General features: G+C 41.0%; 1 protein-coding gene across 3 annotated transcripts in view; it reads left to right on the top strand.

Annotated features, from left to right (window-relative positions):
• Positions 1 to 21593, top strand: part of GK (glycerol kinase) — a 68206-nt gene that overhangs the window by 40479 nt on the left and 6134 nt on the right. For all 3 annotated transcript variants that reach the window (XM_046673340.1, XM_046673341.1, XM_046673342.1), the window contains 9 exons: positions 84 to 119; positions 510 to 577; positions 6548 to 6590; positions 7064 to 7144; positions 16019 to 16097; positions 18545 to 18641; positions 19188 to 19272; positions 19790 to 19910; positions 20021 to 20164. In XM_046673340.1, the coding sequence (XP_046529296.1) occupies positions 84 to 119; positions 510 to 577; positions 6548 to 6590; positions 7064 to 7144; positions 16019 to 16097; positions 18545 to 18641; positions 19188 to 19272; positions 19790 to 19910; positions 20021 to 20164 (754 nt within the window). The remainder of the gene's footprint in view (positions 1 to 83; positions 120 to 509; positions 578 to 6547; positions 6591 to 7063; positions 7145 to 16018; positions 16098 to 18544; positions 18642 to 19187; positions 19273 to 19789; positions 19911 to 20020; positions 20165 to 21593) is intronic.

Genomic DNA, 21593 nt, shown 5'->3' with positions numbered 1-21593 from the left:
ATTCACGTTCATTCCTGTTGCAGTTATGTTAGTAGAGCCAGCAGTTTGTGATTATTCATAATCCTTTTTTAAAATTTTATTAGAAAGCTGGGGCCTTGGAAGGTGTGCCAATATCTGGGGTAAGTTTCATCAACAAACATCTCCCTGCTACCTCCCAACCCTCCCCCCCTTCCATGTATGGCTTTCCTCCTATATCTTAATCAATCTGCTCCTTCCTCAACTATAGAAAACAAGAGCCGAGAAATTGGCCAATTCTTGTTCTTATGTGACACAGTGTGGGCCATTGAGAATCTTTTGAATAAATTAACTCTAACTCTCCCTTCTCATACCTGTTATCTCATGGGGGTATTAACAAATGTGAAAATGGCCACATGGAAGCAATGCAAAACACATAAGACACTTCATTCCTTGATAAATAAAATAGGAAAAATAAATCCTATGGCTCTCCTAAAAGGGAAATTCATAATGTCATCTTTGTCAGTGTTCTTTATTGTCATTTATACGTTCAGTGTTTGGGAGACCAGTCTGCTGCATTGGTGGGACAAATGTGCTTCCAGGATGGACAAGCCAAAAACACGTGAGTTTAAGAAACAGTGGTGTTTTGTTTGTTTATTTTTCCCTTTGTTGCTTTGAATGAGGAAAAGCTTTTAAAGTTCATCCAAGCTGAAAATCAATAGCTTAAGAATTCCAATACGGATATATAAATTTCTTGCCATTTGTTTTTCTTCATCTCCTTCAAATAAAATACATTACGCATAGGTAAACACACTGATGAGGCTTACGAAGACCTTAATTTATAAAATTCAATATTTTTTCCATCCAGAAACTAAGTTTTGGTTTAACATATTCATGCCTTTTTGGGGGAGGTTGGTGGAGGGTGGAGGAGGGCCAAGCGGCTGAGAGAAAGAACCATTATTTAAACTACAACTTTGAACATATTGTTCTTGCCCTAGACTTTCTCACTGTAACGATAACATCATGTTTTTGTGGGATTTTCAATGTTATTTTTCTGGCACTGTGCTTTCTCCCCACTGTCTGGGGTTTCTACTTTGACAAGAAGCAGAAGGAATGATGAAAGTAGAGATTTTCTGCATTTTCGCCTAATCTCGTGTTCTTTTTTTTTTTTTTTTTTTTTGAGGAAGATTAGCCCTCAGCTAACTACTGCCAGTCCTCCTCTTTTTGCTGAGGAAGCCTGGCTCTGAGCTAACATCTGTGCCCATCTTCCTCTAGTTTTATACGTGGGATGCCTACCACAGCATGGCTGCCAAGCAGTGCTATGTCTGCACCCGGGATCCGAACCAGCAAACCCCGGGCCGCCGAGAAGCGGAACGTGCAAACTTAACCGCTGCGCCACCGGGCTGGCCCCCTAATCTCGTGTTCTTACTACGCACACAAGCAGAGTCTGTAACAAAGCCCCATATCTAAGAGTGATAATATTACTCCCACTTTAGGATGAGCAAACAGATGCTCAGAAATGTTAAGATAGTAAGTAAGAGAAGTCATTGCACCCAGATCCATCTGATTCGACTTAGCCGGGGCTCTTAACCTCTGCACTTTACTGTCCCCTCTGTGGTAAAGCTTTCCAAAAAGCCAACAGGAGACTGTTTACATTTAATTGTGCTGTTCTTGAGGATTTCCTAGTTCTCTCATCAATTTTAACTTCAGTGGCTAAACTCTTCTGTGAATAAGGGAATGTCTAACATTTTCGATGGAATGTTCTTGTAGTCTAGTAGGGTCAGCAGTCCTCATGCAAGAGTGTGACATTATTGATGTGAGAGTTTTTTGGAAGGAGATTGGGAGATATGGAAATTCTTTGCAGGTCATGGTATCCCGAGGGTACAATCAAGATAGCTTGAGTCAGCATGAGTCTGGAAACATATTCCTTGAACTCTGAGCTCCAGGCACCTGAGTCAGGAGTCAAGAGAAATGATAGAAAAGTAGGCCGTTTCTGTCCTTCTTTCCTCCTCCGCCAGGCACGCTAACGCCAATAAATCAGGTGCTCTCTCTATTTGTCAAGTACCTAACACAGCAGAGAGCACAAGGGAGGTACCCAATAAAATTGCCTCCTGTTTCCTCCTCTTTCTGCTCCCCTTCCCCTTGAGCATTCTCAGCCAAATCCTAAAATGGAGAATTGAAGTTAGGGAGGGCTCGTTGAGCATCTCTGCAGCCCCTGCAGGTTGGAGGAGGGAAATAGCAAATTGTAAAATCTTAGGGCTCATATTTCTCTTCTCGAGGGGACGGAACATAAACATACAGTTAATCATATTATAAATCAGAATTTACGTGCCGTAAGAAACTTTGAAGTACTGCTATTGGATTTCAAAGGGAGGGGAGAAAAATCACAAAAGATTGTTAGTAATGAGATGTTTTGAGAATGAGTGATATTGGTGAGGGCACAGAACACTGAATGAGGATGTGAATAGGGAAATGGAAAAACTTGTTTAGAGAATGGCGAGAAAGTTTGGGTAGGGAAGTGGGAGGAAATAAGGCTAGGATCGTGTTGTGAAGCCCTAAAGTTCCGACTGAGGAGGTTTTTCGTCATAGGCAGTGGGACACTTCAGAAGGTTTGTGAGCTGGTGTTCAGAGATGACTGGAGCTGGCCATTAATGCTATGGCAGTCCTAGGTCAAAGGGAGGAGAGACTAGAGGCAAAGAGGCCGTGGAGGAGGCCACTACATCATCCCAGGAAGAAGAACAAGAGCTGAGCAGGATGGGGACAGAGGGACGCTGTGGGTGGATGTCCACAGCACTGCAGAGAGAGGAGAGACAGGAAGTAGGTATGGAGTCTAGTCACCTGGGCCCAGTGGTTGGGCTTAGCCAAAGTAGAACGGGCCTGGTTTGAAGAATATCTGTTTGGGACATGTTTGTGGTACTGGTAGGCCAAATATTGCACACATTTGGAAATGTAGAATGAGTTCAATATAAAAGTAGAGACTTTGAATTTCCCTCATTTAGAGGTGATTTTGAATCAATAGGAATGGATAAAATTACCAAGGAGATATTTAGAAGTGCAAGACACAGGGGTAAAGAGTTCAGAAAAATAGAGTGCAGTTATTCATTAATGTGGAAATCTAGGGTAGAGATATTTAAGAGGTCAGCAGTGCAAAGTACTCCCAAAATGTCATGGAGGCTGAGAATGTGAACAGACCAGTGTACATAAAAATTAGGTCTTCAGTGGTGATCTCCAAGAATGAAGCTTTTGTGGAAAGAATGTTCAAGATAAAAGCCAGGTTGCTGATGGTCAAAAAAGATGTGGGTAGGTAGAAAATAGCGACAGCAGGACAGAATTTGCTTTGCAAAAATGTAACCATCCAGGAATGGTGAGCAAAGTAAGTAGTTCTTTAGGTTAACAAGATCATGCCAAGCTTGGGGAAATTTTTTTGTTTGTGTTTTTAAGTTAATGGCAAGACCAGAGAATGTTTCTTTGGAGTCTGAGTAGAAAACAGATGGAAACTGTAAAATAAATGGGGAGATAAGTGATAGGCAAAATGAAGTCCTAAGAGGTTAGAGAGATTGGGACTGAGAATTTAGGTAATCTCTCTGAATCTCAGCAGGGAGAAAATGGCAGTCAGCTCAGAATTCAGTGGAAAGTTTCCCTGTCTCTGTTTTGGGGTAGAGGAACAGACTATGGGTGATTCTAATTCTTTTTTAGTCTGTTTGTATTTTCTAATTTTTCCAGAATGAACAAGGATTATTTGAACATTAAATTTTGCTTTTAAGAAAGAGAACCCAAGGGGCTGACCCAGTGGTGTAGTGGTTAATTTCACGGGCTCCGCTTTGGTGGCCCAGAGTTCCCTGGTTTGGATCCTGGGTGCAGACCTACACGCCACTCATCAAGCCATGCTGTGGTGGTGTCCCACATGCTAAATAGAGGAAGATTGGCACAGATGTTAGCTCAGCGACAATCTTCCTCAGCAAAAAGAAGAAAATTGGCAACGGATGTTAGCTTAGGGCCAATCTTCCTCTCCAAAAAAGAAAGAAAGAGAGAGAACCCAAGATAGATGCCTCCCCTCCCCAGAGGTGCTGACTTAGTGTAATAAAGGAGCCCTTTTGCCTCCTTCACAGCTTCAGCCTGGGCCACTCACCCTCCCCCCGTGCACCGTCTTTGGCACACTTCTCCATGATGAATAGCAAGCAACCTTTACCTTCACAGAGGTTAGAAAAGTCAGGCATCTTTCTGGGATGTTAGAACACAGTACAATCTTGAGGAAGGGTAGGTAGACCATATAAATGCTGAAAGCTCCATATATGTTTGATGAGTGTGAAGAAAAAATAATAAAATTTAAGAGGAAAATGATTGCCTGTGTACTGCTTTGAAAGCTGTGACCTAAATGTAGCAAGTGAGTCTCTTCATACATTGATGGTGCTCCTTAATTGTTAAGAATACTAACTTAAGAATTCACTTTTATTAAGTGCCTTGAGCCTTTGTATCAATTTTGTACTTTAAGACTTGTACACTACTGTTTGGTACACAGTGTTTTTTGGGGTTTTTTGTTTTTATTATTTATTTATTTATTTTTTGGTGAGGAAGATTAGCCCTGAGCTAATATCTATTGCCAATCTTCCTCTTTTTGCTGAGAAAGATTGTCCCTGAGCTAACATCTGTGCCCATCTTCCTCTATTTTATATGTGGGATGCCTCCACAGCATGGCTTGATGAGCGATGTGTAGGTCCGTGCCCAGGATCCAAACCTGTGAACCCCAGGCTGCCAAAGCAGAGCACACGAACTTAACCTCAACACCACTGGCCCAGCCCCTACAGAGTGTTTTTCTGGGGACTAATTGGTACAGATTTCTCCTTCAAAAAGCATGAAAGAGATAATTAACTTCCATTTTTATGAATATTTAGTAAAGGAGATTAACTTAAAATACAAAGCATTTTCAGCATCACGGAAGTAAAAAGGTATAGTGATTTATGTGTTTTAATTTGTAAATATGTTATTACCTGTACCTAGTGTTATTTGACTGATGTCTTTTAAAACTTAGACACAGTAGTCCCCCTTATCCACAGTTTCGCTTTCAGCAGTTTCACTTACCCACAGTCAACCGCAGTCCAAAAATATTAATGGAAAATTCCAGAAATAAACAATTCATAAGTTTTAAATTGCACATCATTCTGAGTAGCTTGATGAAATCTCACGCCATCCTGCTCCGTCCCGCCCGGGACATGAATCATCCCTTTGTCTGGCGTATCCACGCTGTATACGCTACCTGCCCATTAATCACTTAGTAGCCCTATTGGGTATCAGATCAACAGTAGTGGTGTCGCAGTACTTGTGTTCAAATAACCCTTATTTTACTCAATAATGGCCCTAGAGCACAAGAGAAGTGATGCTGGCAATTTGGATATTCTCTTACTGTGCCTTATTTATAAATTAAACTTTATCATAGGTGTATATGTATAGGAAAAAGCATAGTATATATAGGGTTCGGTGCTGTCTGTGATTTCAGGCATCCAGTGGCGTTCTTGGAACATACCCCCCGTGGATGGCGGGGGGACAACTGTATTCACTAGTCCCATGCTCTGTGAATGTGTTAGCTGTTCGTCATGCAGGCCAAGAATATGTTTGGGTGAGAAAGGATAGAATATTTGGGGCTAATTCTTATTCACAACAGTGGTGCCTGGAAAAATGTTTATGGGAAACAATAGCCCTTGGTTTCTGTTTGCTGCACAAGACAAACGCAGCTGATGTCGCAGAACACAGCCGCAAGCCCTGTGGAGAGGGAATCCCAAGCTCGGGCAGGACGGCTTGCAGAGAACCAAGGGTGGCAGTTGCAGCCAACTCAGTTGAAAACTATTTCACTGTGACCCTTACTGGTATCAGTTTAGGCTGCTTATCTGCCTGGCCTAAGTCAAAACTCCTTCCTCGTGTCTAAATGGCACACTTGTTTCGGGGTCTGAAGCTTATACCGATAAGGCTGCCACGACAGAAAATTCGGTTCTTCCATGGCAACTGTGTTACAGTCTGGCTCTGACTCACGCTGTTAGAATGCCTCTCCTGCAGGGAGACTGGGAAAGCGAGGCCTTAATTAGCCTTCCCCTCTGTGTCACCCCTGTCCCTGTGGTCCAGCTACATTTTCCTGCACTCTGGACGGAGCTTCCTCTCTGTGCCAGAAGAGAGCGGCGTTTCTCAGTTGATGACTGACTAATGGCAGAGCTAAGCTGGCCAGCCCCATTGGTGAATGGCCCTTAGTCACAGTGCTTCACTGCACGTGGATTCGTAGCAGCCTAACTGTGACTGAACATAGAATTTGTTGTCATTCAGCAGTATTTTCTTAACACAGCCCTGGGCTATGACTGACGAAGCACTAAATACTTTACCTGCATTTTTCCATTCAGATGGTACTAAGTACGTTTCCTTCTAGATTTATCTTGAAAACAGTATTCCAAAGAGTACGCGATGTTTATTAACTTTTGGAACTTTTCTAAAACTTTAATGACTTTTGTTGTACGAAGTTAAATGTCAGTTTAAATGATTTGTCTTATTAATGTTTCATCATTTACTTTTAATAAAATTGTTATACTGTTCATTCTTCCCCCAACTATAGGTATGGAACAGGCTGTTTCTTACTATGTAATACAGGCCGTAAGGTTGGTTTTTTCAAATTAAAACATTGATGAAAGTCTTCTTGAACTTCACATAAATAATGCTTGAGCATAATTGGCTATTAAGTTACTTTGGCATCTACAGCATTTATTTACTCTTTATCAGGATTAAATTTAGAGCTCAATAAAAATGCTGAAAATCGCTAAATTTGAATGGTTCTAGTAAGAACCATTTTAGGTTCTTTGACTTTTATATTTGTGTTTTTAATTGTGTTGGTGGGATAGCTACACTAGAACCTTCCAGATTCTTAATGGAAATCTAATTTGGAACAAGGGATAAAGTTTTTGTTCTGTTTAAGTGTATTCTTAATGCTAGAAATTTTGACTGTTAAGATTTATTTTTTAAATTGGTGTATTTATTGAATTATTTTGTACGTAGGTCATTTTAGCTTTCAAAAATATTCTTAGGCTATCTTTTTATTTGCCTGGCTACTGAAATCTTTTTCTCCTTCCTACAGTGTGTATTTTCTGAACACGGCCTTCTGACCACAGTGGCTTATAAACTCGGCAGAGATAAACCCGTATATTATGCATTGGAAGTAAGTTTTTTCCAATCAATATGGATAATATGACAAACTCTCAAAGCTGATGAAACTCACAGTGTTTTCTAACACCTTTTCTGATAAATCTGAATAGATAGGACTCAAAAAACTCAGTTTTCTTCTTGGCATTCAGTTAGGTAGAAGGAACCTGAGACTGAGCTGGTGTCCCAGGCTCCCAGGAGTCCTGGATTATTTTGTATCGGCTCCTCAGTTCTTTTACCAATTAATTGTGTGACCCTGGGCGTGTTACTTAACCTCTTTGCAATGTAAGATTTTCTGTCTCTAAAGTTTACTGAAGGCATCGACTTATTCGCTAACATTTTTTTCAGCATTTCATTATAACCACAAAGCCTCAGTGTTCCAGAGAGAACCACTGGGCCCCAAAAAAAACAGAGCAACTCTCTTCATGTGTATCCTCGTAAAAATAAATTTTCTGTCACATTTTGATGGGAGAAAGAAAGCGAGGAGATTTATGCCATTTTTCACTCAAGCATTTGTTTCAGACAAGTTTGCAAATTCTAGTAGGAATGTGTCAGCCTAAGTCTGTAGGGCACGGTGAGTTTGCATTAGAACCTTTATTTATAAAGTCAGTGAAGCAGTACTCTTTGTGTAAAATCGGATGCATTTCTTTTTTTAAGATTTTATTTTTCCTTTTCTCCCCAAAGCCCCCCGGTACATAGTTGTGTATTTTTAGTTGTGGGTCCTTCTAGTTGTGGCATGTGGGATGCCACCTCAGTGTGGCCTCACCAGCTGTGCCATGTCTGCGCCCAGGATCCGAACCGGCGAAACCCCGGGCCGCCAAAGTGGAGCGTGCGAACTTAACCACTCGGCCACGGGCCGGCCCCAGAACAGAGGGGATTTGTAAAGTGCAAATTCATCATTTCTGCTGATGTGGACCTCTACCTCGTTTTCATCACCAAGAGAGTTCTTTTTTTCTCTCCCTACCCCCTGGCATGGGATTCATCTAGGCCTGATATTTTGACATCTCTAGGTTCCTATTTTCATTATCAGTAAAAAGGAATTAAGGCACAGGATCCTTTAGTTCTAAGACTTTAAACTCAGTTAAACTGCTTCAGTTTGTCCCACTCTTTCTCGGTGGAAAATTTTTCTTAGTGGTGGAAGAGACCGAAGCGAAATAGAGCAGTCAATTAGTTCCGTCTTCCCTCTGCCGTCTGTTAATAGCGCGCTGTCTTCCCGAAGCGGTGCTTTCCCCTTTCCTTGTTCATCTTCTTTTTCTAAATATTATTTCACAAAAGAAAATCCTTTTGGGAGTTTTTAATATGATTATGAACTTGAGCTTACTTAGGATTTGAGACTTGCATGTTCTGTGTTCTTTCATAGGATGTAAGTTCCCTGAGGCCAGAGTACTTGTCTGTCTAGTTCACCACTCTGTCCCAGCAGGCTGGCATGTGGTAGACACTCAGTAAATATTGGTTACATACCAAATCCTATTTTCTGCCATATTTGTCTATTTATATATGAGCTTCAAAGAGGGTTCGCTATATTCCCCCATTGGTTTCTTTTTGTTTTTTTTAAAGATTGGCACCTGAGCTAACATCTGTTGCCAATCTTCTTTTTTTCTTCTTCTTCTCCCCAAAGCCCCCCAGTACATAGTTGTATATCTTAGTTGTAGGTCCTTCTGGTTGTGGCATGTGGGACACCACCTCAGCGTGGCCTGATGAGCGATGCCATTTCCGTGCCCAGGATCTGAACCAGCGAAACCCTGGGCCACCAAAGCAGAGCACGCAAACTTAGCCACTCAGCCACGGGGCCAGCCCCCATTGGTTTCTTTAAATGTCCTTTTTCCCATCTCTTCTTTGGTGTGATTTATGATTATAGTGTAAGGTTTTCCTTAGAGTTTTTCATCCCTCTTGAGCCAGATATTCCATTTTAGATATAAGCCTGTATATTAGTGAACTATTGCAGTATAACGATATTACCACAAATGTAGGTGGCTTAAAACCACACCCATTTGTTATCGTACAGTTCCCGTGGGTCAGGAGCCCCGGAACAGCTTAGCTGGGTCCTCTGCTCAGGGTCTTGCAAGGCTGCAGCCAAGGTGTTGGCTGAGGCTACAGTCCACCTGAGGCTCCGTCTGCTTGCAGGCTCACTCAGCTTATTGGCTGAATTCAGTTCCTTGTGGTTGTAGGACTGAGGGCTTTGGTTTCTTGCTAGCTGTCAGCCAGAGGCTGCCCTCAGCTCCTAGAGGCCACCTTCATTTCTTCCCATGTTAGGGCTCCTAGCATGGCCCTCTGCTTCCTCAGAGCCAGCAAGGAAGACCCAGAGTCCAGAAAACAGGCATGATAATCTTATGCGATATAGTCACGTACACATCATCACATACATCCTGTCACCTTTGACATGTGCTACTGGTTAGGAGCAAGTCATAGGTCCTAACCTATGGCATGAACACCAGGAGGCGGGGCTCATGGGGCTACCTTAATTAAGAATCTGTCTGCCACAGCCTATAAACATTGTTTATGGAGTTTTGTCATGTACTTTTCTTAGAAAGTATACTTTCTGAGCAATAAATAGTTCGGTTTTTTTTTTTTTTTTTTTTGGGGATGAAGATTAGCCCTGAGCTAACTGCTGCCAATCCTCCTCTTTTTGCTGAGGAAGACTGGCCCAGAGCTAACATCCATGCCCATCTTCCTCTACTTTATACACGGGACACCTACCACAGCATGGCTTAACAAGCAGTGCCATGTCCACACCCGGGATCTGAACCGACGAACCCTGGGCCACCGAGAAGCAGAACGTGCGCACTTAACCGCTGTGCCACTGGGCCGGCCCTAAATAGTTTTAATTTTAGTTCCCTAACTTGTTACTGAAGTATTGATGATATAGATTACATTTCAAAAATAAGGCTCCCCCAGTTCAACTCTGTGTTCCTTTTCTCTTTTCTATGCAATTAAAAATGGTATAGAATTCAAGTTTGCATTTATAATCTTATAAAATTAAGTACAGTATAAATGTATATGTAGAGATACCTATTACTGTAGCATATACAAAATTGTGTTTACTATGCCTAATGGATGATTTTAAGCAATTTAAGGATAATCTTAGTTTTATGTAATTTTTCTCCACACCTACTGATTTTAAGTGTAACGACCTTGCAAGATACAACTCTCCTCCATCCTGAAATATTTGCTTTATACAGATACTGTTCGTGGCAGTGGCAATCATGTCAAGGAGCTTTTGAGGAAAAGTATGCTTGCCTGCTATGACATTACATCAAATCTTCTTGATCTTTCTTTTTTTGAGGAAGATTAGCCCTGAGCTAACTACTGCCAATCCTCCTCTTTTTGCTGAGGAAGACTGGCCCTGAGCTAACATCCGTGCCCATCTTCCTCTACTTTATACATGGGACGCCTACCACAGCATGGCTTGACAAGCGGTGCCATGTCCGCACCCGGGATCTGAAGCAGCAAACCCGGGCCGCCGAAGCAGAACGTGCGCACCGCTGTGCCACCAGGCCGGCCCCTGCTTGATTAGTTTTAATCCAGTCTTCCTGTAACCTCTTTCTTAGCCTTTCACTTTCCAGGCTATGTGTCTAGTTTTTATATAATTTAGTCCCCTTATCCTGTTATCATTGAATTTATTCTTTATGCCCTCTCATTTCTATTATGTCTTTCTTAGAGTACAACCATTAGGCTTGCGTGCACCTTTCCCCGAGGATCATGACTTAGGCCAAGGGTTGGTTCTTATTTGTAGATGATGCACTTAACTATTGGATCTTGATATTATAGGATATAATTGACAAATATCAAATAGCTTATTTGATAGCAAGTAGACAGTCACTTTCTGTCTATCATTTTAGGTTTCCGTTCCTGTACTCTTTCCTGCCCATCTTCAAAGCATTATACCATCTTCCACTTTATCTCCTGCTTCTGAATTCAGAAGACCACATCTTTTGTGAATTTGGAGGTTTCTCTCATTTTTATTAATGTTTTTAAAGGCTAACTAATACTATGTGTTATATCCTTAGACCAAAATTATATATTTCTTTCAGATAAGTATTTTGAATCTACCTTTTATTTTCTTATATTGACTCTATTTCTTCACTCACAACCAAACACTCCTGTACACCTCTGATGACCAAATTTAGAATACTTTTTTTCTGGAGCCTTGATGGTAGCTTTGTATTTTTTTTTTGTTTTAATCTAAGTAATGCCCTCTGGTTCTCAACCAGTTACCTTTAAGTAAAACCTTAAATTTGCTGGGGCCCGCCTGGTGGTGTAGCAGTTAAGTTCGCACACTCTGCTTCAGCGGCCCGGGGTTCACAGGTTTGGATCCTGGGTGCAGACCTACACATTGCTCATCAAGCCATATTGTGGCAGCGTCCCATATACAAATTGAGGAAGATTGGCATGAGTGTTAGCTCAGGACCAATCTTCCTCACCAAAAAACACCCCACGAACCACCTTGATATTCCTTTTGCTAAAACCATATTGCTTCCTCTCAAAAAAATATTGTCTAAGCATGTAACATCCTGCCCTTTTCAATGGAAATGAGGCACATCCACATTTGGTTTCCAAAAGTATAAAGTTCCACTAGCTGATAGTCAGAAAACCACTCTAATAGACTTCTAGCACAGTGGCTTTTTTTTTTTTTTTGGTGAGAAAGACTGGGCTTGAGCTAACATCTGTGCCAATCCTCCTCCATTTTATGTGGGATGCCACTGCAGAGTGGCTTGACGAGTGGTGCTAGGTCTGTGCCTGGGATCCGAACCTGTGAATCCTGGGCCACCAAAGCAGAGCATACAAACTTAACCACTACGCCACTGGGCCGGGCCCCACAGTGGCTTTTTTATTTTTATTTATTTATTTATTTATTTTTGTTTATTTTTTTTTATTGGGTTAATGATAGGTTACAATCTTGTGAGATTTCAGTTGTACATTAATGTTTGTCAGTCATGTTGTAGGTGCACCATTTCACCCTTTGTACCCACCCCCCCACCCCACCTTTTCCCTGGTAGCCCACAGTGGCTTTTTTAAATTCATAGTTTACTCACCTAAAACTATTGAAAATATATACATTTCTTAGCTAGATGCCATTTAGAGCCAGTATCTTTTGAGAGTATAAGGAGAAGGGACATCTGTTTTTTGTTGTCTTTTTTTTTTTTGAGGAATATTAGCCCTGAGCTAACATCCACTGCCAATCCTCCTCTTTTTGCTGAGGAAGACTGGCCCTGAGCTAACATCCATGCCCATCTTCCTCTGCTTTGTATGTTGGACGCCTACCCCAGCATGGCTTGCCAAGCGGTGCCATGTCCGCACCCGGGATCCGAACCGGCAAACCCTGGGCTGCCAAAGCAGAACATGGGAACTTAACTGCTGCGCCACCAGGCGTTTTTTAAATTAGATCTAGAACTGTGCTATCCAGTATGGTAGCCACTAGCCACATGTGGCTATTGAGCACTTTAAATGTGGCTAGTCCAAATTGAGATGTGCTTTAAGTATAAAATATATACCCAATTTCAGACTTAGTACAAAAAATAGATAAAATATCTCAATAATTTTTATATTGATTGCATGTTGCAATGATAATATTTTTAATATATTAGGTTAAACAAAATACATTACAATTAATTTAACCTGTTTCTTTTTACCTATTTAATCTGGTAACTAGAAAATTTAAGTCATATATGTGGCTCACATTATATTTCTATTGGACAACACTGGTCTAGAAAATCTTATATATTTACTAGTCTTTAGCAACTACTGTCTCTGAATTGTTTGCTTCCAACGGAAATTTGAAAGTAAAATTCTTTTTTTGTTGTTTGAGGAAGATTAGCCCTGAACTAACATCTGCTGTCAGTCCTCCTCTTTTTCCTGTGGAAGACTGGCCCTGAGCTAACATCTGTGCCCATCTTCCTCTACTTATCTTCCTCTACTTTATATGTGGGACGCCTGCCACAGCATGGTTTGATAAGTGGTGTGTAGGTCTGTGCCGGGGATCCAAACCTGTGAACCCTGGGCCACCAGAGCAGAGTGTGTGAACTTAACCGCTACGCCACTGGGCCAACCCCGAGCTTAAAGTTCTGTTTTGTTTTTTCTTTTTGAGGAAGATCAGCCCTGAGCTAACCACCGCCAATCCTCCTCTTTTTGCTGAGGAAGACCAGCCCTGAACTAACATCCATGCCCATCTTCCTCTACTTTTTTGTATGTGGGACGCCTGCCACAGCATGGCTTTTTGCGAAGCAGTGCCATGTCCGCACCTGGGATCCGAACTGGCAAACCCTGGGCTGCCGAGAAGCGGAACGTGGGAACTTAACCACTGCGCCACCGGGCCGGCCCCCCGAGCTTAAAGTTCTTTAATCTCTCTAAGCAAAAAATTTATTTACTTCCTCTTGATGGTCCCACTAAGTACCTAAATATGTAACATATCAAAGTTAGGAAGTGTGTTAAGAACTTCTTTTTTGTGGGGAGACATGGGTTAGAGTCCCTTTTCTTGTTGAATTTGAGAGGTATTTGTTGAATTGTCTTTGGCCCATTTTTAAAGCCCAGTTATATTTGTACAGTGATGTCATATCTGTTCCTCAAATAATTTTTTGTAGCTAAAAGACCACTGTATAAAGAGAGCAATTGTGCTGTTCCGCAGCTTTGCAGTAACGTATAGTTACTTGTTGGTTAGACGCTATGGATAATAGAATGTATCAGCATATGCAGCATCTAGTTTATGCATCCTGAATACTAACAGCAAGAGGGGTGGTCATTTATAATTCAGTTAACTGAACTGGGGACAGGGAGGTAGGCAACAGATAAAAAACGTTGTGCTCCCTACACTTCATGTCAGCTGACTTTTTGGTTTGGGCTGACTCTGTAGACGGAGTTTACATTAGTAATCTATATGAATGAAACGGCAGAACCAAAAAGCTTATTTTGGAATTCCTAATGGTTTGTGCTGATACTTTTTTTACCCTCGTGATCGTTTTTTTTGTTTTAAGATCGGCACCTGTGCTAACATCTGTTGCCAATCTTTTTTTTCTTCCTTCTCCCCAAAGCCCCCCAGGACATAGTTGTATATTTTAGTTGTGGGTCCTTCTAGTTGTGGCATGTGTAACGCCAGCTTAGCATGGCCTGATGAGCGGTGCCATGTCCGTGCCCAGGATCCGAACTGGTGAAACCCTGGGCTGCCAAAGTGGAGCGCGCCAACTTAACCACTCGGTCATGGGCTGGCCCCCCTCATGATCTTTGTATAACAGCTTTATTGAGATATAATTCAGATATCACATGATTCGCCCTTTTAAAGTATATAATTCAGTGGTTTTAGTATATTCACAGAGTCGTGCAACCATCACTACAATCTCACTTTCGAACATTTTCATCACCCCATTGCCCCAACCCTAGACAAGTACTGATCTACTCTTTGTCTCTAGATTGCCTATTCTAAACATTTTATATAAACAGAATCATGCAATATGTGGTCTTTTATGACTGGCTTCTTTCGTTTTGCGTAAAGTTTTCAAGGTTCATCCATGTTGTAGCAGAACTTCATTCAGTTTCATGGCCAAAACAATATTCCATTGTGTGGATATTCTACATTTTGTTTATCCATTCATCAATCGATGGAATTTGGCTAATACTTTTTTAACACTTAAAAAATTAATGAGTTTCTGGGTTGGCCCAGTGGCGCAGCAGTTAAGTGCACATGTTCCGCTTTGGCGGCCCGGTATTCTCCGGTTCAGATCCCGGGTGTGGACATGGCACTGCTTGGCACACCATGCTGAGGTAGGTGTCCCACGTATAAAGTAGAGGAAGATGGGCACAGATATTAGCTCAGGGCCAGTCTTCCTCAGCAAAAAGAGAAGGATTGGCAGCAAATGTTAGCTCAGGGCTAGTCTTCCTCAAAAAAAAATTAATGAGTTTAATATTTACATTCAGTAAGAATCTTGCTATATGTCCTCATATTGAGCCTCATAGTACTTCATTTAGGTAGATGTTATTAGCGTCACCACCATTTTATAGGTGAAGAAATGGAGGCTCAGAAAGCCTAACTAATTTCCCTAAGATCACATAGCAACTCAGAACTAGAACTCACACTCAAACCCAGTTCATCTGACTCCAAATTATATGTTTCCTTCCTTATTGCCACAGCACACCCCGCCCCCAGTCCCTTGGTGATTTTGTTGTAAAGAAAAATTACTCTGTAGTTAGCATCTTTGCTAACTATTTGTTGTTTTTGCTTGATTTAATATACTGTTAGATATGGGAAATGGACTTGAAAATAACTTTTTTTTTTTTTGAGGAAGATTAGCCCTGAGCTAACATCTGCTGCCAATCCTCCTCTTTTTGCTGAGGAAGGCTGGCCCTGAGCTAACATCTGTGCCATCTTCCTCTATTTTATATGTGGGTCGCCTGCCACAGCATGGCTTGATAAGTGATGTGTAGGTCCACACCTGGGATCCGAACCGGCGAACCCTGGGCTGCCGAAGCAGAGCATGCAAACTTAACCACTGCGCCACTGGGCCACCCCGAAAATAACTTTTAATGTGGCCTCTCCCAATAACTTTGTGGATAAGATGGGAATGTATATACTGAGGTGGTAACATACCTCACTAGCTTAGCGACAGATAGAAGAGTTATCCAAGAAGCAAACCACTCAATGCATTGATGTCCACCTGTGGGGACGGGGCCGAGGGTGTGCTGGAGGGCTGGCTGCCTTTCCCTGTCTCATGAGAAACGTCTGTAATGACCTAGATAAAAATATGTTTGTATTAGAAGACCTAGTTTATGATATTTGTAGAAACCCCAAAGTTGAAATTTTTGAATTTTATCCATCTGGTAGGGTCACGCATAGAGAATACGCTCAATAAAAACTTTTTATAGTGATAACATATATTGTCTCTCGGATTCCTTTTTTCCCTAGGGTTCTGTAGCTATAGCTGGTGCTGTTATTCGCTGGCTAAGAGACAATCTAGGAATTATACAGACCTCAGAGGAAATTGGTGAGTATGTTCTAACAAAAGGTTAGAATCTCAATAAGGAAAATTTTTAATACTTTACTTTTACAATCTGTTAATACTTGTGCTTTGCCCCATATCTGTCATTAAATTATATGGATCCCTATTACGAGTTTGATTTATACATAAAAGACTATTTTGTGAAGACTTATAAAACAACAAATGGACATGATTAGTGGTGGATTAATAAACTGACAAGGTAGGGCATAAAAATTACCCAGCTGTAAAATTGAACACCAAAGATTGCCAGAATCTGCAGGTGAAGTAGTCCAGTTAAATTTAGCGGATGACAAAGAGCTTTAACTCTTAGAGTGAGCATTAAAATGCCAGTACCTAATCTTTACAACGAAAACTACAAGACCTTCTTGAAAGAAATCGACGACGACATAAAGAGATGGAAAGACATTCCATGCACATGGATTGGAAGAATAAACATAGTTAAAATGTCCATACTACCTAAAGCAATCTATAGATTCAATGCTATCCCAATCAGAATCCCAAGAACATTCTTCACGGAAATTGAACAAAGAATCCTAAAATTCATATGGGGCAACAAAAGACCGCGAATTACTAAAGCAATCCTGAGCAAGAAAAAGAAAGCCGGCGGAATCACAATCCCCAATTTCAAAACATACTGCAAAGCTACAGTGATCAAAACAGCATGGTACTGGTACAAAAACAGGTCCACAGATCAATGGAACAGAATTGAAAGCCCAGAGATAAAACCACACATCTATGGACAGCTAATCTTCGACAAAGGAGCTGAGGGCCTACAATGGAGAAAAGAAAGTCTCTTCAACAAATGGTGCTGGGAAAACTGGACAGCCACATGTAAAAGAATGAAAATTGACCAGTCTTTTTCACCATTTACTAAAATAAACTCAAAATGGATCAAAGACCTAAAGATTAGGCCTGAAACAATAAGTCTTCTAGAAGAGAATATCGGCAGCACACTCTTTGACAATCAGCTTCAAAAGAATCTTTTCGGACACCATAACCCCTCACATGAAGGAAACAATAGAAAGAATAAACAAATGGGACTTCATCAGGCTAAAGAGCTTCTTCAAGGCAAGGGAAAACAGGATTGAAACAAAAAAACAGCCCACTGATTGGGAAAAAATATTCACAAGTTATTTATCCGACAAAGGGTTAATCTCCATAATATACAAAGAACTCACACAACTCAACAATAAAAAATCAAATAACCCAATTACAAAATGGGCAGGGGACATGAACAGACATTTCTCCAAAGAAGATATACGGATGGCCAATAGACACATGAAAAGATGCTCATCATCACTAATCATCAGGGAAATGCAAATCAAAACTACACTAAGATATCACATTACACCTGTTATAATGGCAAAAATATCCAAAACCAAGAGTGACAAATGTTGGAGAGGCTGTGGAGAAAAGGGAACCCTCATACACTATTGGTGGGAATGCAAACTGGTGCAGCCACTATGGAAAACAGCATGGAGATTCCTCAAAAAGTTAAGAATAGAAATACCTTATGACCCAGCCATCCCACTACTGGGTCTGTATCCTAAGAACCTGAAATCAGCAATTCCAGAAGTTCCATGCACCCCTATCTTCATTGCAGCATTATTCACAATAGCCAAGTCATGGAACCAACCTAAGTGTCCAGCAACTGATGATTGGATAAAGAACTCGTGGTATATATATACAATGGAATACTACTCAGCCATAAAAAGGACAAAGTTGTCCCATTCACAACAACATGGATAGACCTTGAGAGTATTATGTTTAGCGAAATAAGCCAGACAGAGAAAGACGAACTCTGTATGACTCCACTCATAGGTGGTAGTTCACATATGGACAAAGAGAACTGATCAGTGGTTGCCACGGGGGTGGGGGGAGGGCACTAGGGGTGAAGTGGTGTACCTACAACATGACTAATAATAATGTACAACTGTAATTTCACAAGGATGTTAACTTTTACAACCTTAATTTAAAAAAAATGCCAGTACTTATAATTTAAGTACTAATCTGGCTATTTTCAGTCTATGGATAATTATTTTGAACTCACCTACCTGCTCTGTCATCGACTTGCTTAATTTTGCCTGAAGGTGAGACAATCAGAAACACATTTCTGATCAGGGGCACACCGGAGGCCACTTCTTCGTCTCCTAGTCAGCTACCTTAAAAATTGTGGAAATGAGCTAAAATACCTTAAAACCAATCCGGTTCCTCTATTTTGGGGGCTGGGTTTCATTTTAGTGGGGGTGTTCAATGTGGGGAAATTTGTTTTGGTTGCTCGTAGCATTCTGCTGTCATTAGGAACAGTTTGCTGTACTAATGGACAAGAAACCAAAAGCCCCATCCTAATTGTTTTAAACAGATGTGTTTGTTAACTAAAGTAAGTAGGAGATATTAGAGTGATTTTTGTTTGTGTTTTTGTTTAATATTAGAAAAACTTGCTAAAGAAGTCGGTACTTCTTATGGCTGCTATTTCGTCCCAGCGTTTTCAGGGTTATATGCGCCTTATTGGGAGCCCAGTGCAAGAGGGTAAGAATTGAAAATAAGGTATGCTTTTGTGGGTCCTGATTTATTCACTAAATTAGCTGATAACATTAGTTAATAGTTTCCTATCTATTTTCAAATGATTTTAAAGTGTTGAGGAAACCTTTTCCATTTGGAGAGTATAATTTCAGAACTTTTAAACTCCAAGAAGTTATAAATCATCTGACAATAAGCCCCCATATTCATATTCATGAATTTATATCCATATTCATATTAGTATTATCTTTTATCTTCAAGGCATCTGCAAGTTATGTATCAAAGGGACATCATCTAGCTGAATACTGATTTGGTTTTATATTATTGTCATGTATTCAGATGGATCGTGAACTTTTTCCTATGTGGATGCAGAATTGTGGACTCGAACGGCTTTCCAAGCTACTTAATGTTTATTCCAGTTTGGGGGGTTTTGAATGTCCTTTTTTCTTCTGCACTTTTCTGTCTACAAATTCAATCTTTCCATGTTCGGGACATTTCAGATTGATGACTCGTTTTTTTCCACTCTAATCTTGAAATCTTTGTGTATGTCTTTAGGATCATCTGCGGGCTCACACAGTTCACCAATAAATGCCATATTGCTTTTGCCGCATTAGAAGCTGTCTGTTTCCAAACCCGAGAGGTAATAAATAGAGGCCTGTTTTCTTGTACTTGATCCTTTTATCACTCTTAAACAAATTATATACTAATGCCGGAAATTTATGAAGTACTTTGTCGAAAGTTAAGCCTGCCTAAACACTAATCTAATAAATGTAAGTGTTGGTTCTTTGTCCAGCTGTCATTACCTTCTAAGTTCCCATTATCTGCCAGGCTCTGGGCATTTTACAGTCGAGGGCTGGGATGCTGAATGGTACATATTAGACAAAGGGAATAGCACAAACAGGCATCAAGGCAGGAAACCAGGGTGCAAAACAGAGTGGTTTGGCTTGGCTCGATGTAATGGTGAGTGCAGAGGTGTCATGAGAGAAAATGTTGGTTGTGACCAGATCAACGAGGGCCTGGAAGCCCAGAATAAGAAGTCTAAATTTTATTCTGTAGGCTTTGGGAAGGTCTTGAGGGTTTTTAAGTAGAAGATTGCCATTTTGAGAGATGTTACTGTGAAGTCGTTTCCTTATGTTCATTGCGTTGGTTTGTTTAAGATTTTGGATGCCATGAACCGCGACTGTGGGATTCCACTCAGTCATTTGCAGGTAGATGGAGGAATGACCAACAACAAGATTCTTATGCAGCTCCAAGCTGACATTCTGTACATCCCAGTAGGTTCGTGAGCCTTCTGTCCTTTAAACTCCCAGAGTAACATTTCCCTCAGCAGAACTGCTTTTTTAGGCATCGGTAACTGCAAAGACGTTGATGTGGCTCTCTCCCCTCAGTGAAGCCCTCGATGCCTGAAACAACGGCTCTGGGAGCTGCCATGGCTGCAGGCGCTGCAGAAGGTGTCGGCGTCTGGAGTCTCGAACCCGAGGATTTGTCAGCTGTCACAATGGAACGGTTTGAACCCCAGATCAATGCTGAGGGTACATTTAAAGAATGAAACTTTTAACGGCATACCGTGGAAAGCACCTTAGTGAGAGAGCGTTGGCCTTTCTGTTGATTCCTAAGTTAGGAAACTAAGTAAATAGCAAATGCTGCTGTTTCAGATTTGGCTCCTCAGCATGTTGGGCTACACTCAATGAGTGTAAATGAGAGAAATCCTTATAAAAACACCTCCTAAAATCTCTTTTTTTTCCCCCTGCGCTTCTATTGTTTACAGTCCTTTCATGTAGCAGGAGAACACTGCCGCGCTATGTTTTGGCTTGTTAGCACAGCCGTTTTTAAAAGCGAGAACAGAGATATAGCAGCCACCAGCCCCTAATGTCTACACTGGATCATCTTTGGTTCCAATGGTCTGGTTTTAGAACATGATTACCTGGGCTAAGGGACATTCTGGTAACTTGTAAGCATAGCAGAGCTAGCCTGACAAAAGCAGCAACAATTTCAGTAAATGAGCATTAAATGATCTATTCACTGTCCTAACAAACTAAGCTCAGCTGCAAGCTCTGACCAACACCTTTATTAAAATACAGTGATGCAGCTCTTAAATTGAAATAAATGTGAGTACAAAAGCAAGGTTTTTTATATACTGAATTTGGTTTTATAACTTTTTTTTTTTGAGGAAGATTAGCCCTGAACTAACATCTGCTACCAATCCTCCTCTTTTTGCTGAGGAAGACTGGCCCTGAGCTAACATCTGTGCCCACCTTCCTCTACTTTATATGTGGGATGCTACCACAGCATGGCATGCCAAGCGGTGCCACGTCCACACCCAGGATCCGGACCAGCGAACCCTGGGCCGCTGAAGCAGAACGTGGGCCCCGCTGCGCCACCAGGCTGGCCCCTGGTTTTATAACTTTTAAAAACCCTATGTATAAAATAGCATCAAAGTGGATTTTGAGCTATTGGGAAAGAAGCTTTCAAATTCATTTTTGTTTAATTTTCTGGAAGACTATGCCAGCACTTCTTAATTGTATTCGTTCTTTTCCATATATAAGAAAGTAGATCGTAATGCTAGTAATTTTATAGTCAGACAGTGTACCATGTACCCTGATGTAGAAATGTGTTTCAAAATCTGATATTCTGTCTCTAAGTAATGTTTAACTTTTGCACTATTAGATAAAATATGAAGTTCAAGAATTTTTCTACTTCTGAAAAGAACTACTTTTTAATAAGCAAATAATGTTCAGAGCAAGTATATGGTCTCAAGACACTAATCCCTCTCTTAGAGCAAGGAACTTGTGTGCAAAAAGTTAAGGATTAGTTTTCTGATTAGAGCCACCCGTGCCATTTTTAGGCCTTAGCCCAGAGTTAATCAGTTGTGTCAGTTGTCCTTCCCTTCACCAACCCCTCTTGTCTCCCCACAACACACACACACACACACACACACACACACACACACACACACACACA

Source organism: Equus quagga, chromosome 10 (genome assembly GCF_021613505.1).
Source record: "Equus quagga isolate Etosha38 chromosome 10, UCLA_HA_Equagga_1.0, whole genome shotgun sequence".
NCBI lineage: Eukaryota > Metazoa > Chordata > Mammalia > Perissodactyla > Equidae > Equus > Equus quagga.
This window is presented reverse-complemented; position numbering and strand designations above follow the sequence as displayed.